The sequence below is a fragment of the Ammodytes marinus genome (genome assembly GCF_949987685.1).
Source record: "Ammodytes marinus genome assembly, chromosome: 2".
In the NCBI taxonomy this organism is placed as follows: Eukaryota; Metazoa; Chordata; class Actinopteri; order Uranoscopiformes; family Ammodytidae; genus Ammodytes; species Ammodytes marinus.
Window position 1 is genome coordinate 21,244,897 of NC_137231.1, and position 17,303 is coordinate 21,262,199.

The window sequence follows — 17,303 nt, forward strand, 5'->3', positions numbered from 1 at the left end:
CAGAGGTCATTACAGGATCAAAATGGTGTTTGGCTGTTACCCTGACCACTCTATAAAAAAACACATCCGAGACTGGGACTACTGCACAGTGGTATGATGTTGCACACCGGTCTTAGTTCTCTCTGTTTGCTTTCAGACTTTGTGAAAAGGCTTACTCATATTGACACTGAGTGACTGGATTTGTCCCGGACCGCAGAGCTGGTGTTTGTTTGATCTGCGGACTTCAGACAGTGAGACCAGAGCAGAAAATGAAGCCCTTGTAGAGCTGGTCAGAGAGGTCAGAGGGATCTCTCTGGTATAGCAAGAGAATGCCCAAGTGACTCCTACCTGCCTTGTTGGCATTGCCTGTTTAATTAGTGTTATCCAGTCGTGGTCACACACCGGTGATCTACAAAGTCTATAAAGATTGTATGTGTATGCTAGAGAGAGGTGGGGGTAAGAAACAGAGATATATTTAGAGACTGTGTGTGTGTGTGTGTGTGTGTGTGTGTGTGTGTGTGTGTGTGTGTGTGTGTGTGTGTGTGTGTGTGTGTGTGTGTGTGTGTGTGTGTGTGTGTGTGTGTGTGTGTGTGTGTGTGTGTGTGTGTGTGTGTGTGTGTGTGTGTGTGTGTGTGTGTGTGTGTGTGTGTGTGTGTGTGTGTGTGTGTGCGCGTGCGTGCCTGCCTGCCTGCCTGCCTGCCTGCCTGCCTGCCTGCCTGCCTGCCTGCGTGCATGCATGTGTGTGTGTAAAAGACAGACTGAGTGTGTGTATTGAACATTTCTTACCCCTGAGGAGTCAATAGTCTATAGTGTTAAGAATCTGCCCTTTCGCTAATTAGCTCGAAACATCTGTCCAAATGGCTGCCAGAGGGAAGTTAAAATGGGAGAGTTGGAAAGCTGACAAATACCAAAACTCGCAAACAAGTAAACAACATAAAGATGTACACATACTGTATCTATAATATTGTTTTTTACACACCCATTCACAAAATAAGGCACACACACAAATATATGCCTTTTTCTGTTTTAAAAGTCAGTTTTGCCCATTATACCATGTGAACAGTGTCTTAAATTGTATTGAGCACCAACAGGAGTGTCCAAGGAGAAGGACAATAGGATTGAAATACAAACATGAGGTGAAATGGAGAACTGGATTACAGTTTTTCACAATTGTTTAAACACATTTTTTGGAACATCAGACACAATGTGCACAATCTGAAACTAATTTACCAACTGCTTAACCAATTCTGCTGAACTCCAAACACGTTTCCTGCCTTAGACTCATATTCTCATTCCAAAACACACATTTTTCACAACATTACACACAATTCTCTATATCTTGCACACTCTTCCTGAATTCTCTCTCTTGGTATTCACACAGAACACACTGCCAATCACATTTCTAAACTCAAAAGGCTTTTGTGCAGTTAGCTATAGAAGGGTCAGAGATGAGCTCCTGTTTGCTGTGATTTACAGTAAACTGCACATTTTGGTACAAACAGTTTTTGCTGAATACTGTAAACACTAAAAGTGACTGCTATGACCACAGCATCACAACCTCTAACTTTTGTAATCATGCCCTAAACCAAAGCACTAACCCGACAAACACGATATATGCTTTGCACTGTGTTTGAAATTCTCCAACACACTTCTTGAAAAAAAAATTAAACTAATTGAATACCAATCAGTCTAAACCTTAGCACTACAAATAGACCCCAGGTGAGCTCAGCTCCTTTCTGAGACAGTAAGAGTCAGGGGAAGAGGAGGAGAGAGAGTAACAGGAGGACGAGGACAAAGAAGGCAACAGACAGAGACACATACAACAGGAACACTATAGTGGACCATGTTATAGATCATGGCCTATCAATGAGGGAGCCTGGACAGAGAGTGCAGCCCAACCTGAGTCGCTCCATAATTAGGAGATTTAGACTTGATATCAGGTGATCATTTCCCTGTTGCTTCTCAAAGGATGACATTAGCCTCGTTTGAGATGTCGCCGTCTTGCTAAGACCTGCGCAATTATGACGCTCGTCTTGCTGAGCGCACAGCATTTATGCAGCATTTTTGTTGTGCGCTCAGCAAGATGCGCGTCATAGTTGCGCAGGTCTGAGCAAGACGGCTGCAAGTCGAACGAGGCTAGTGAGTGTGATGTTGATGAGGCGATGTGGCCAGATGCAAATAGGAGGCGGTATCCATAAAAGGATTCATAATCCAACCACCCAATTCCTTACAACGCTGTTTTTTTTACCATTGTTCCCTAATTTTACTGTAATTGTTTCTTAGTTTATACTGAGACACTGAATTGCTTGAACTGCAGTCCTACCTATTCATTGTGTTTGTTTGAAATGGCAAAATAAACTATTCTGCAACATGTGTGTTAGCATTTAGCAAAAGTATGTGTTGTTACTGTAGGTGAAAGTGTATGAACATGCAAAGGCATAATTCTACTGATAAAGCATTCATATAGTGGTTTGCATTTATACTAGTATAGTGTTTTCCATTCTGCACACCAGTGTTCAATGAGTGCTAGAAATGTCTAGTCATATGATGTATGTGTTTGTCATTTGAAAAGAAAACACCATTTAGTGAAGAGTTAACACTGTTTTGAGGGTAAAGTGTGCTTTTGCAATGGAAGTGAAGGATTTTGCATTTTGTGTTTGAGTTTTGAAATTTGTGTTAAGGATTTTGAAAAAGTGAGGTAGTATATCAGGAAATGTGTTTAAGCAATTGTGAAAAACTGTAAGAACTTGCCAGACCTCTTTCATTTCTTCTCTCCCTCCTTTCTCCCTCCATCACTGCTCATTCTTTCTGTTTTTGCATTGCTCCAATTGATGGAGAACAAAAAAAAGAGACAAGAGAGAACATGGGTTGGCAAAGAACTGCCAATATCCTAACAATTCTCATTGTTTAGTTTTCAGCTGTCTTGTTTTGCCCCCCCCCCCCATCACTCTCCTCCCTGCCTTACTGCTTGTCTGTGTCGCAACATTGTTTCCGGTAGACAGAGTGTTTTACGGCAGCCCATCGGTGTTATAATGATGAAGTTTTATGGAGACTCTGTGGGAGATTAAACCACTGTTAGCCACGCTCTGTCACCCTCTCCAGCTGTTGCCTTTTGTTTACGGCTAAAAAGTGTTTTATGACACACGGCGCTATAGTCACCTAGACAATTATAGCTAATGATATACGAGTGGCACTGTATTTTTTTTACACCAGGAGCAGTAGGGGTTAGGGTTGGAGAGAGAGAGAGATAGAGAGAGAGAGAGAGAGAGAGAGAGAGAGAGAGAGAGAGAGAGAGAGAGAGAGAAGGAAAGGAAAGGATCAGGTACAGTCACAGAGGGAGAAGTGAGAAGTTATGAGCTGATCTGATGGGGATAGGGATGATTATAAGGCAGGAAGGTGACAGACAGAAGAAGTGAGTGGCAGAAACAAGTGTTTCTGACAAAAGAAAGTCAAGAGCGAGGTAACAAGACTGAACCCTCATCCTTCTTCAAACAGTCAATGATACCAGATGGAGTGATGCACCTTGAAGTGGTTTTGCCAAAAAAGAGGGATGAGTTAAGGACAAGAGACAAGATAGAGATCATATTGTCGATATACGAGAACAGAAAAAGAGTGGATAATAAATGACAGTCCTCTATAGTTTCAGTCGGTAGAGACAGAGAAGCAGAGATCTAACACAAATAATGTCTATGTTCTGCTCCATTATACAGTATGTACTTTCTGTAGCTTCTTAATGGCACTTTCATTCATTCTTCAGAAATGTATAATTCACCTTCCCCTAAGTGATGTTCTACCTGCTTAAGGGTAGGTTCAGTAAGCGGAATAGTCAGTTTAGCTAACTTCCTGTCACTGACTGCAGTTAGCAGTCCCCTCCCTCTTCCCCACGTCACCACATTAATGCAATGCGGTCTTCAAGCAGCGAGTTAACTAGCATCATCTCAGATAATTAAGAGTGATAAAAGTGCCGGTTTGTAGCGTTGTCTCTTTTGATTGGATATCAGTTTCGGGATCCCCGAAAAGTTTATTTGCTGATTACATGCAGAGCGGGTGACTGAGAGATCGGCTTTATGAAACGGGCACACTAATTGATCACTGTATGAATAAAGCGATTTAACACTTATATTAACATAAAGACATCGCTTACTTCACCTTTAAGGGTTAAGCAAGCGGAATGGTCAGTTTAGCTAACTTCCTGTCAGTTACTGCAGTTAGCAGTCCCCTCCCTCGTCACCATGAAACCACATTAATGCACTGCGGTCTCTAAGTAGCGAGTTATCTAGCATCATCTCAGATCCATAAGTGTGATAAAACATGATAAAAACCATCAAAACCGACATTGGGAAGGATTCCTACCTGCACCGCCATTGTAGGCGCATAAACATTCACCAAACTGTCCTCTGTACGTGCACTGGCAGTGAGAAGGGTGCAGGGTTGTAGCGTTCTCTCCTCTGATTGGTTATCAGTAGTGGGATCCCCGAAAAATGTATTTGCCGATCACATGCAGAGACTGAGAGATTGGCTTTATGAAACACGCACACTATATAATTGATCACTGTATGAATAAAGAGCGATTTAATACTTATATTAACATAAATAAATCGCTTACTTCACCTTTAATGCAATGCTTATTTACCGAAAAAAGCAGAAATGAGGTATGAAACCCAGCGTATGTGGAAATTGGATCTCACTGTGGGTAGTTCAAAACGTATATGTTCTCTTATGCTCCATCTATGTATTTCAGTTGGATAAGCAAGATCAGGGTGAGGAGAAGATAAGAGTAACATCAACATACAGTACTTCACTAGTGAAAGGGAGCTGTAGAAAAAAAGTGAATAGTGAGCAAACAAAAAGAAAGCTGCTGCGGAAATATACATGCATATACAGTATCTTGTATGTGTATGGGGTTCCCCATTTGCTCTTCTTACAGTGTTTAACAATTGTCTAGTTACTGGTTAAGATTTGACTCATAATTGTTAAGGTGCAATTCACAATCGAAGGTGAAGGTGAGGCAGTGCATGTGTGGCCGCGTATGACTATCACTGACTGACAGACAGACAGAAGAAGAGACAAGAGAGTGAAGTGAGGCGTTTGTCTAAACTGTGAAAATGAGTGAGAACAGCTCTAATGTCGAGATACAAAGTGTGTGTTTGTGTGTTCCTGTGGTTGTGAGCATTTCCTGTCACAGGCAAGCGAGTTTTGCCTTATTTGCATGTGTTTGAAAAAAGTTTTTGAATGATACCTTGAGCACCTTTGATACAAGTTCCCCTCAAATCACTTATGCCAAGCCTCCACACTGGGTTTCAGCCGAGCACATTTCCATAATGTTCTTTTCCATAATATTCACACTTCAGTTACCCGCAATGGCATTATCTGAGCCGAGGTTACAGTATATCTATACAGGTGGAAATAAGGAATCTCTTTTTAATTTAAAACACAAGAAAAAAGGCAATGCTTGTACCTGCAATTCCCTCTCTTCCTTTTGACAATTCATATGTCTAAAGCCTGCTGGTGTTTCTTGTTGTGTTGCAGGTGGTCGAGACCAACCTGGTGGCCTTCGATTGTCACTGGATCCTGATTAATGAGGTGAGTGGCCATGGCAATGATTTATTGTTCCTGTACTGAGTGAGCCTTCAGTTCACCTTATTGTTTCAATTACCCTGGGAATATTTATGCTTTTTGATCCAGAACCCCTCCTCCCTCCTCATTGTCGTGTGTGCTCGAAGGAGAGGGGGGAGCTTAAAAAGTGTTTGACATCCCTTTTCACATTAGTTCATAACAACACCGAGGATAACATACTTTATTTAAATGAGTGAGTCCTGCTGTGCATCAAGGGCAAAAACAATACAATAAAGATGTGTTTTATATACGCATCCATTTTTGTATACAGACAAAGATTTCATAGACGGCAAAGGTGAACTTGGAAGAAATCTTTTTGGAGAGCATATATGCCCATAGTTCAAAATCTGTTTAACTACTTAATTATTAAGGGATTTCTGTATTAATTAGAGCAGACAGGTGCACATGCAGTCACTACCCTGCTGCTCTGAGTGAACAGCTTTAATCTTGTTTTTTTACTTTCCTCTTGTTCACGTTCACAATCACTTACTGTATCAGAGTATTGGTCATAAGAGAACATAATTAAACTTTAATATTGGCTGTAATCTCATATTAATTTTGAATAGGAACACAGCTTTGATCTCGCTTCATTGGAAGTGCCTTTTTACAAAACCAGCAGGATCAGCTACATTTGTTAGTTTGGGCTAATGCACAGTGGCCTGGGTATAGCCTCGGGCGAGTTAACCGGCAGGGGACAGCAGGGGATCCATGCTAACACACACACACACACACACACACACACACACACACACACACACACACACACACACACACTTGCACACATTTTGCGCAAACATAACCACATGCATAATGATCTGATGTGTTAAAGGTAGAGCAAACATATTGCAACATTTATTGTAGGATAATGTAAAACCTAATTTGTACAAAACAGGAAGAAAGTTACTCCAAGTGGACTGTTTTTTTTCTCTCTCTCAAGCCCTACTCCATTTTCAAGTCATAGCCTGTAATGCTGCAAAATGCTGCATAGCTCAGCAGCCCCTCTCACTTCCTCAGCTATGCAAAGGAATAATTTCTGTTTGAACCAAATTTTAGTATGCATGGCTTCCATTAATGCTGCGGGGACAGCCAATCATTGTTTACTGATGTTTCGCTCCTCAGCCTTGCTATACAAAGGTTTTGATTTTTTTCCACATTTGTTATGGATGAAAAGGCTGCAGCGACATCGTCAGAATCCCTGCAAGTGCCTCATACGAGCACTCTGTATTGTTTTTGCCTTTTCTCAAATGCTAATACATCCAGGGAGCGAGGGAAAAGAATGACCTCGCCCATGCACTTAAATGAAGTTGGCAGACTTTTTAGAAGTGAAAAATGTGAATGAATATGTTGCAAATATCCACTCCATTAGTGACAGACTTCTCAGAAGGACTTTTATGCCTATTAAATGTGTCTCCTCTGCTAATTGAAATAGATGGCATACTTAAATGTGCATTTCATTATGAAAACACTGGAGACTTAAGCACTCACAAGAAAAAAAACTTAAACTTTCCAGACAGACTGTCCTTCCTTGTACACTTTGTTTAACAAATGGTGGTAGGGTCTATCATTACTTTAGACCCAAACAGTTGACAGCTTGCGTGATGTTGGCATGATGCTCCTATGGCTCTGTCTCACGCTCACTTGCTTATCAGAAGAAGCTCACACCACAGTTTAAGTTGTCATTTACAGATTTTCACAATTGTTTAAACACATTTTGTGGAACATCAGACACAATGTGCACAATCTGAAACTAATTTACCAACTGCTTCACCAATTCTGCTGAACTCCAAACACATTTCCTGCCTTAGACTCATATTCTCATTCCAAAACACACATTTTTCACAACATTAAACACAATTCTCTATATCTTGCACACTCTTCCTGAATTCTCTCTCTTGGTACTCACACAGAACACACTGCCAATCAAATTTCTAAACTCAAAAGGCTTTTGTGCAGTTAGCTATAGAAGGGTCAGAGATGAGCTCCTGTTTGCTGTGATTTACCACATTTTGGTGCAAATACAGTTTTTGCCTAAGACTGTAATCACTAAAAGTGACTGCTATAACCACAGCATCACAACCTCTAACTTTTGTAACTATGCCCTAAACCAAAGAACCAACCCTACAAACACGATATATGCTTTGCACTGTGTTTGAAATTCTCCAACACACTTCTTGAAAAAAAAATTAAACTAATTGAATACCAATCAGTCCAAACCTTAGCACTACACCCCGGGTGAGCTCAGCTCCTTTCTGAAACAGTCAGGGGAAGAGGAGGAGAGAGAGTAACAGGAGTACGAGGACAACGAAGGCAACAGAAGGAGACACATACAACAGGAACAATAGTGGACTATGTTATAGATCATGGCCTATCAATGAGGGAGCCTGGACAGAGAGTGCAGCCCAACCTGAGTCGCTCCATAATTAGGAGATTTAGACTGTATATCAGGTGATCATTTCCCTGTTGCTTCTCAAAGGATGACATTGAGTGTGATGTTGATGAGGCAATGTGGCCAGACGCAAACAGGAGGCGGTATCCATAAAAGGATTCATAATCCAACCACCCAATTCCTTACAACGCTGTTTTTTTTACCATTGTTCCCTAATTTTACTGTAATTGTTTCTTAGTTTATACTGACACACTGAATTGCTTGAACTGCAGTCCTACCTATTCATTGTGTTTGTTTGAAATGGCAAAATAAACTATTCTGCAACATGTGTGTTAGCGTTTGCCAAAAACCGTAAAGTATTTGATGTTGTAGGTGAAAGTGTATGAACATGCAAAGGCATAATTCAACTGATAAAGCATTCATATAGTGTTTTGTATGTATACTATAGTGTTTTCCATTCTGCACACCAGTGTTCAATGAGTGCAAGAAATGTCTAGTCATATGATGTATGTGTTTGTCATTTGAAAAGAAAACACCATTTAGTGAAGAGTTAACACTGTTTTGAGGGTAAAGTGTGCTTTTGCAAGAGAAGTGAAGTGAAGGATTTTGCATTTTGTGTTTGAGTTTTGAAATTTGAGTTTAGGGTTTTGAAAAAGTGAGGTAGTCTATCAGGAAATGTGTTTAAGCAATTGTGAAAAACTGTATTTTCCTTGAATGGCATCTAAGTAGTTAAACAGAGCAATAGGCTATTTGTGCGATTACTGGATGGGATATCACCCTATCTTACTTCAACAGTGAATTCTTTACTTTGCAAATAGTAATGTTTTGTGAATTTTGTTGTTCAGGATATGTCTTTATAAGGGGATCCCAATGACCTATGGGATAGTTATGTTAAAGTGCAAGAATCAAGTTAGATTACAAATGTATATCCATTCTTATGGGCAGTTATTAAGGCAGTCAGGAGGAAGTCATGCTTGATGGGGCCCATTTATTTCCTCTCTCTGTTTCGTTGGCATCTTTCTATTCACTCTAAACTGCCCTATGAATCACCAAATGCCTTTCGAGTGCTGTAACGCAAAGCTATCATACCCCTCTTTTTTTAAACGATACGACTGTGCTTATCAAGATAAATCTTGAAATTGAGTCACAGACTGTAAAGATGTAGATGCACCATACCCACCATGGGCTACGTGGAGTTCTCAAGCGGAGTGTTTAAAATGGATGAGACTATTTTGTCATTCATAATGTCTTCTTGTACCGTTCTTTGGAGAATGAATATTCCTGTGTGTGTGTGTGTGTGTGTGTGTGTGTGTGTGTGTGTGTGTGTGTGTGTGTGTGTGTGTGTGTGTGTGTGTGTGTGTGTGTGTGTGTGTGTGTGTGTGTGTGTGTGTGTGTGTGTGTGTGTGTGTGTGAGTGAAAGTGCTCTCCCTCCCTGCGGTTTATTATGGATGAGGGGGCACTGTATGGTTGTCATAACTCTGCTTTATCTACAGCCAGCAGTCAGACAGCCCCACAGAGGGGGTGTTCACAGTTCATAATTGATCATCCCTCCTCTCCCCGTCGCCTTAGTTCTGCTTAGGATGAGGATGATGATGATGATGAGGAGACATAAGGGACACTCAGCATCTCTTTCCCTCTCTCATTCTCTCAAGTTGGGTGGCTCAATCTGAATCTCGCCATGCTCTTTAATTTTCTGTTAAACTATCATTTCATGTTCCTCCTTGTTGCCTTTCTCACTCTTTTCCCATTATCCTCCTCCTCTCAATTCATTTCTCACGAGGGAACATGTGCATGGTAATGAGATGAGATGTGATAAGGCTTGTCTGTCAATTTGGCTCTTTTTTACTGCATTGAAATGTTGGAGAATTTCATGCTTTGAATATAACTGTAGGATTATAAGGTCTTCCATGGTTTGAGAACAATCTACAAACCTATATAAAAAAAAACATTGTACAAACTCCAAAAATGCATGGTGGTCAATGGCATTGTTCCTTAAAAAAACATATTGAAGATACAAAGTGACACTAGGCTGTAGCCTTAGCTAAATTACAACATCCTTATTTACAGCTACACAAGTGCCTCGCGGGGAGAGAAGGAGTTTATGGTAGTGCACACTGTGCACAGCTGGAAGTTGCCTAGTATGACTTGCACTATTGAAGACTGCTGTTGTTGCTAAGTGGCTCTCCTGGAGCTGTTGGGTATATTGTGTTGTTGTTCAAAGCAAGTGTAACACTTCTCTTGCCTAGCCTTCCCTGAATGGTCAATGGATCTGAATTAGAAACTTTTTTAGTAACAATTTTGCCATCTGTTTGCGGTTTTATTTGAACGTTTTTCCTAACAGCCATGGCAAAAAAAATCCTTTTTTAAATAGTCCTTTAATCCAGGACGCTCCATTTAATTTCATCACACTTTTTTATAAATCACCTTTTGACACTTCTATACCCCTCATCTCCATGTGATAGCATTTGAAAATAGGAATGTCCCGTTTGGGGAGTGTATTTGAACCTATAGCACAGCTAGAAATCACCCAATCCATCCCAAAAGTCCTGGGACCAACACATTCTGAAGGGGTGACCGACAAGAGTCAAAGCCAGCAAAGACATTTGAGAGGGTATAGTGTGAACTTGAGAAGAAGAAGGCAGAGGCGGCAACTCATATTTTTCTTTCCAAATGTGTTTTGTTTTGTTTTGTTTTTCCCCAACTTTGCACCTTTTGAATATGAGCAAAGATGGAGTGATTTGGTGTTATTGTAGAAAAGGGGGAGATGGGTGAAGAAAGGGCCAAGGACTAAATAAAACCAGAATTTTGCCCCTTCATCCACAGATAAAAAGCAAGAAAGTGTGGTCTGGTGTCTCTTGGGGGAGACGTATAGGGAAAGGGAGGGGGTGGAGGGGAAAAAGGACAGAGGACCAAGTAAGGGTCAGGGATGAGGTGCCAAGAATAAATAAAGATGAGGGATGTGTTTTTGCTTTTGTCTCCCATCCTCAAATAAAAAACACTTAAGGTGAGGATTTGAAATGGAGTAGGGGCAGAAAGGTGATGGGTGGAGGAGGTTGATGGCAGAGGCCCCCCAGAGCAAAAATTCCAAGTATAGGGAGTAAACAACTTGTGATTTACTCTAGAAGTGAGACCCCCGGCTGTTTTGGAGGTTACAACTCAACCCGAAGCTTCTGACTTTAGAAAGCCTGGACTAGGTGCACAGAACTTAACAGTCCTCAGGACCAAATGATTTTGTGATTGAATGTTCCCCCATATTGGACAATCATACTACCTTTGTTGAGAATTCTGATTAAGACTGCATGATTAATAGGTCATTGATAACTAGCCTGATGATGACCCTCACTGAGTAATGTTATGACAGATCTTCTCAAGCTGTTAATGAGGCAATCAGTGGTTATTATTGCCTTCCTGTTTTGGAGGTCAAATAAAGAGAAATTGTCATGATTCAAATTGTACTACCTGTTATTACATGGTATTTATTCATTTGGTCTAATGTGTAATGTTTTTTTATTTGAGTGAGTGTATGATTTAATGTGGTACTTTCTTCATGTAAGTGTGTGGTACTTTCTTCATGTAAGTGTGTGTGTGTGTGTGTGTGTGTGTGTGTGTGTGTGTGTGTGTGTGTGTGTGTGTGTGTGTGTGCGTCTGTGTGTGTGAGTCACATTAATTTAGTCTCAGCTGTTTAAAGGCTAACAGGTTTTACAGCACGCAACCACTGCAAGTCATACTGGGTCAAGTCTGTTCAGTTTGTCCCCAGAGAGAAAGAGATGGAGAAGCACCAAAACGTGACAACAATGGGGTAAAAAAAACTGTTGAGAAAACAAATCTCCAAATGATTATTCCTTTTAAGTCTTGGTGTGTGTGTGTGTGTGTGTGTGTGTGTATGTATGCCTGTTTATCTGTGCATCAATATTTTCTGAGTTTGATCCTTTGAGTTAGCCCGGTCCTACTAGACCATCGTACTCTATTTCATTTGTACAGGAGGTCTGGAATTGCTCAATTGACAAGCGGGTGTCTGTTGAAGTTTAAAACTAATGGATCTGGCCAGTATAACTCTGAATCTGCCAACCAACTGCATAACGTTTGGTCGTGATGTATGTCATGCACGGGCTTCTGAGCCACTCCTTCTGTTCGCTGATTGGACTGGCAGAAATTTGGCTGGAGAAAACCCACTAATTTACTACACACCCAGACTGACTACTGAAGGGTAATGAACATTGAGCAGAAGTACGTATGTAGGCGGGTGGTGCCAGGCTACCTTTGAGTGGGCTGCTCTGGATAAGTCCTGCCTGCTAATGTTTCTTTACTGGCCCTTGACTACCCACTGTGAATCCTAATTCTCTTTCAGACCATAGTTCTGTCTTTTAAGCATTTTTTTCCCCAGCCATTTCTCTCTGTCCTGCATTTTGTTTTGCTTGGCTTTGTAATTCAGTTCCCTTCTGGGTTTTTATGTAAGCAAATGTTTGGGATTTCTGCCACGTTTCACCCCCAAAATACAGCAAATACAAATAGCCTCCTTACTCGAACCATTTAGAAAGCAGCTACTTGAGAGCACCGGACTTTCATACGAGGTTAATTCTCTTAAATAATTTCTATTTTTCTGTAAGGCATACATTCCCTTCGTCTGTTTTAATCTTGTTCTTGCATAATTGAAATCCATTGTCAATCATCAACTCATGACTTTATTTCTTGCAAATCACATTAGTTACGACAGCAGAGGACAACAATGTAGTAGCAGAAATCTTCTAAATTAACTGTCCATGTGCATATTTGAATCTTAAATTGGACACACCGTATTCGAAATACTCAAAACAGTATCCATTTGACTTCAGGAGCATGCTGTTTGTGCTAGAGCGAGGGCCATACATTAGCCTAATTAAAGCAAATGATTACAGCTATACCACTGAAGCCTGTATAATACCACCTCTAATCACCATTGATCACTTCCCTTGAGGACTCACAGAGTCTTAATGAACATTAATTACATTCAGCAAAAAACCCACTAAGATGATTCAATGAACCAGTGGTAGCTATAATATGTAGCTATTATATTGTCCTTCGTAAATATGAAGAGTGTATGATGGCATACATGGTCTCATCCATCCTGCCTTGTGCAAATGACACGGAATCAAAAGGGTTTTGCATGATTGGAATGTTTAAAAACAATCTCATACAAACATATGTGCGCACACACACAGAGACACAGATTAAAACATAAACTGGCGTGCATGCACACAAGGCGAGCATACGCAAACACAATCACTGCACACACATTTACAAAGAGTGCAAAGGCTGTCTCGGTTGGTAGTGGTGTTACCTCCACCAGGGACGATAAACGTCAGTTCTCATCTCGTCGCCACATGACCCTCTGCACTTTCAGGATGGATAGAGATCCGTGCACGGAGCAAAGGGAGAGAGATTGTGTCCTATGGCTAAAATTAGCAATGAATCCTCCCCAAGGTTTTGCAAGGACATGCAGAGTACGTGCAAACACACAAGTATGCACACAACAAGCACACGCACACATCCACACTCACACACGCACACACCCACGCACCCACTCACGCATGCACACACACACACACACACACACACACACACACACACACACAAACACACACACACATACACACACATGTTTTTTTAGTGTTCCCCCTCACTCCCTCCCTCCTGTTATCTGTGAACATGTACCTTTCATACCTAATATTTATTTTTGCAGATGTTGTATACAATTTGTTTCCCTGCCCAGAATGGTGGTGGTGATGGGAAAAGTAAAGCCTATAAAACAAGGCTTAAACCACCTCAAATATGTCTTCTTGAGTATGAATTAGGAACACCTTTTTTTTTACAGTGACTTTTATGGTGCGCTATCCGTCCAAGTTTTTTATTGTGGTTACGGTTTTGTTCTGGTCAACAGTGTTGGGCTGTGGGTCTTCTGCAATAATAAATAACAAATGGAGTTGTTGATATCGATTTTTCTCTTTTTTTCTCCAGTACTTATTCCCCACTCTCTCGTTTGCTAAACCCTGACCGTTCCTCCACCTCCCCCCATACCCACTATTCTTTGTTGTCTTTTTCACCCTCTCAGGAGATCTCAGACTACGATTTGCAGGAATTAGTGATGAAGTCGATCGGCCGGCTGACGTTGGTGCGCCAGACATTCCCCATGCCCCAGAACACAACTCAGCGCTGTGTCAAACACAACCACCGGATTAACACCTCCTTATGTGACCCCAAGAACCCCAGGTCTCAGCAGCTGGAGGTGAGTGCTTTTGGTGATTATTCCATTAGACAGGTCACAGATTTCAATAAGGACCTGACTGGTTTTCTGTTAACAAAAAAAGCTCAAGTGTCATACTGTAGCTGTATCCTGTCTGCCACAAAACTCTACAATGACCTAATTGGTGTTAGATATTCAACAGAAAACCTTGAAATGCCTTGCCTGGCAGCATAAGCCTACATACAGTACAGTTCATATAAAAGCCTATAACCAACATGCATGCCCAGCTACTGATGTGTCTGGTACGCATGTGTCTCGGATGTCACATCCACACATCCTCTAAAAAATTATAAAGTTGTTGTTATTTTTTTTATTTTTTTTTTCAAAATGCGTAAAAATTCAAAAATCTCCGGTGCTCCATTTGTGTCTTTTAAAACTACTCCCAGTATTTCAATTTGACATTTCAACATGTCTCCCGACCCAAAAGTCTATCATCACACCAGGCTTGTTGATTTGACATTCACACAGCATATGCCTGTGAGGTTTTTCACCTGCAACATTAATCACATTGCAAAAAGTTGGCTCACACCCATATATGTGTTTATCTCAGACCACGCATTTCCTTTTTTAGTAAACACTTGTCACTTTTTCCTCCCCACTTTCACTTTTTCTTTACTTAGTGCTGTTTTTTAAGGGAAGGGGGGGGTATTTTTATAGGGCCCCAGGGGTGCAATGTGCATGCAATTATTATCTCGCTATGTGTGTATGTGAGTCATCAAGTTGCTATCAAATAGAGCGGAGAAAAAGGCAACAATCTCTTATGTATGTGTCAAGACAAAAATATGAAATTGAATTAATGTGCTGTTGATTTATGTGGATGCATAAGTCCCTGGGGGAACACATTTGATGGAAGTTGGAAATACATTGAAAACAGAAACGTGTTCTTAATGCGTATGTGGTTATCTCCTTTTAAGGTCCCATGACAATTCTGCTCTGGGCTTTCCCCCACTGTAGTCAGTGAATGGACGTAATGCATGTTGATTCGTTTTCTGTGAGATAAAATTATAAAAAAAATATCAATAAAATGCCTAAAGGGTTCAAATTAAAGTAAAAACATACTTGTTTTTTTCTTATTTTTTAAATTATCCTAAAGGTTAATGGAAGCATTGAGTTGGTTTAAGCCTTGCCACTTGCCAATATGCAAAATACAGCAGCTCACCCTATAATGCAAACACATTTTTTACTCCTGGGGGCCCGAAGCCTTAGATAATTTAGTACGTAAATAAAGCTTGCCTTGTGTGTCCTAAACTGAATCAAGTGGTTCTCAAGTGTGAAAAGCTATTATCAAGAATTAAGCCCTTCAAACCTATTCATTATTTGTTGGGTAGAGCCCAGCCATATGTTCATTCTACTGTGGAGGGCCGAGGGGCGTGCCTGTGGTAATGTACGTAGGCATGTGAGTCAGTCTCATTTCAGTCAAGGACAATGTACGTTTGTGTATCGACAAAGAGGGCGAGCGTAAGAAAAGCATTGTGCATGTGCGGTTGAAACACGCTGTACACATTTTTTAACACCCTGCTTGTGTGCGTGGGTGGTTGGGTGGTTGAATTTGAGAAAGAGAGAGGAAATGAGGGATGGGACGGAATGACGGACCCACACTGAGAAACTGAGGAAGCTGATCAGCACAGCGGCCAGAGAGTGGCCCAGAAGCCCAATTTCACACTGCACTGAAGCATATCAACTCAGTCTGACAACACACAAGTACACACACACACACACACACACACACACACACACACACACACACACACACACACACACTAACTGCCCGATAGGGGTGCAGAAACCACTGCTCATTCTAGCTCCCTATAGAGCATTATATTTTTACTTTAATTTCAAAGGGGGAAAGCAGTAGGCACAGTTACAGTGTGACGGAATGCTTGGTGTACAAAAAGACCAAGTCAAAAAGAATAAGACAAAACTGTGAGAGCAAAATAGTTAGAAAGACAGTGAGACAAAAGTTAAATATGTACTGTATGTTAAACTTGAGAAAAAAGTTTTATTTTTGTTTTGTATGTGTGTCAGTACATTTTGTGACATAAAAAGTAACCTTTAATAAGACAGATACAGTATATGTGTACATTGGGTTTGGGTGTTTTACGGTTGAATAACTAGGAACAGATCAGGCATGCTTACAGTTTTTTTCGATTGCTAAACCACAGTGGGCACAACTGTAGCTCAATGTGCAAAACTCTAACTACAGTCTGCACTACCAACAGTCACTGCAAAACAGGCTCAGTGCAGCAAACACTATGAACCAGCCTCATTGAGATAACACACACTGTCACTCAGAACATGCTCAGAGTACAAACACTAGCACCAACCCCCAATACATAAATTACAAACTTTTAATCTTTACAGTTTGAATAATTTGAGTTATTTCACACACATTACGTAATATTTTCTTTGATGAAAAGGTGAAATTATTTCACATGAAATAGCTTATTTTATAACATACCAGTTTTTTTAGGAAAACAAAAATAAATGAAAATCAGAAGTTTGCTTCAATGATGAACATTTTGTATATTGTATTGAAAACATTTCCAAATGTAGTATTTATCTGTGTAAATATTCTATAATTGTAATACAGAAATCAATTTTAATCAAAAAATCCTACAAATTAATTACGTGACATATGTTCAAAATAACTTCAAATATTATCACTTGTAATAGTTGAAATTATACTGAGAGCACATTTGTTTGGCTAGCAAATGTAGATTTTAGATTGAAAATGGGCAGTTACTCTTCCCTCTCTGGATCGGCTCAGCCATACTTGTCTTGTCAGATGTCTGTCACTCTCTCAGAGCATGCTCAAAGTCATTACATGATTTTGATTGGATAATCAGGATCCAATCAGTAACCAGCAGTGCTGACATAACCCAATTACAGAGTATTTATTGGTTTAGAGAAAGAAATATGTCATGTCCATTCCAATGGACGCAGGGTCTGAAGGGGTTAAACACAATTTTCAAAACTCTACACACCTATCTCATGGCTTAACCACAACCTGCACAACACTGTGGATTTCCAGCACTTGTTTTC

At 40.5% G+C, this 17,303-nt stretch overlaps 1 protein-coding gene across 2 annotated transcripts in view; it reads left to right on the top strand.

Annotated features, from left to right (window-relative positions):
• grid2 (glutamate receptor, ionotropic, delta 2) overlaps positions 1-17,303 on the top strand; it is a gene marked incomplete at both ends in the record, with an annotated part of 478,613 nt that overhangs the window by 305,440 nt on the left and 155,870 nt on the right. For both annotated transcript variants that reach the window (XM_080044597.1, XM_080044598.1), the window contains 2 exons: positions 5,509-5,562; positions 14,070-14,243. In XM_080044597.1, the coding sequence (XP_079900723.1) occupies positions 5,509-5,562; positions 14,070-14,243 (228 nt within the window). The remainder of the gene's footprint in view (positions 1-5,508; positions 5,563-14,069; positions 14,244-17,303) is intronic.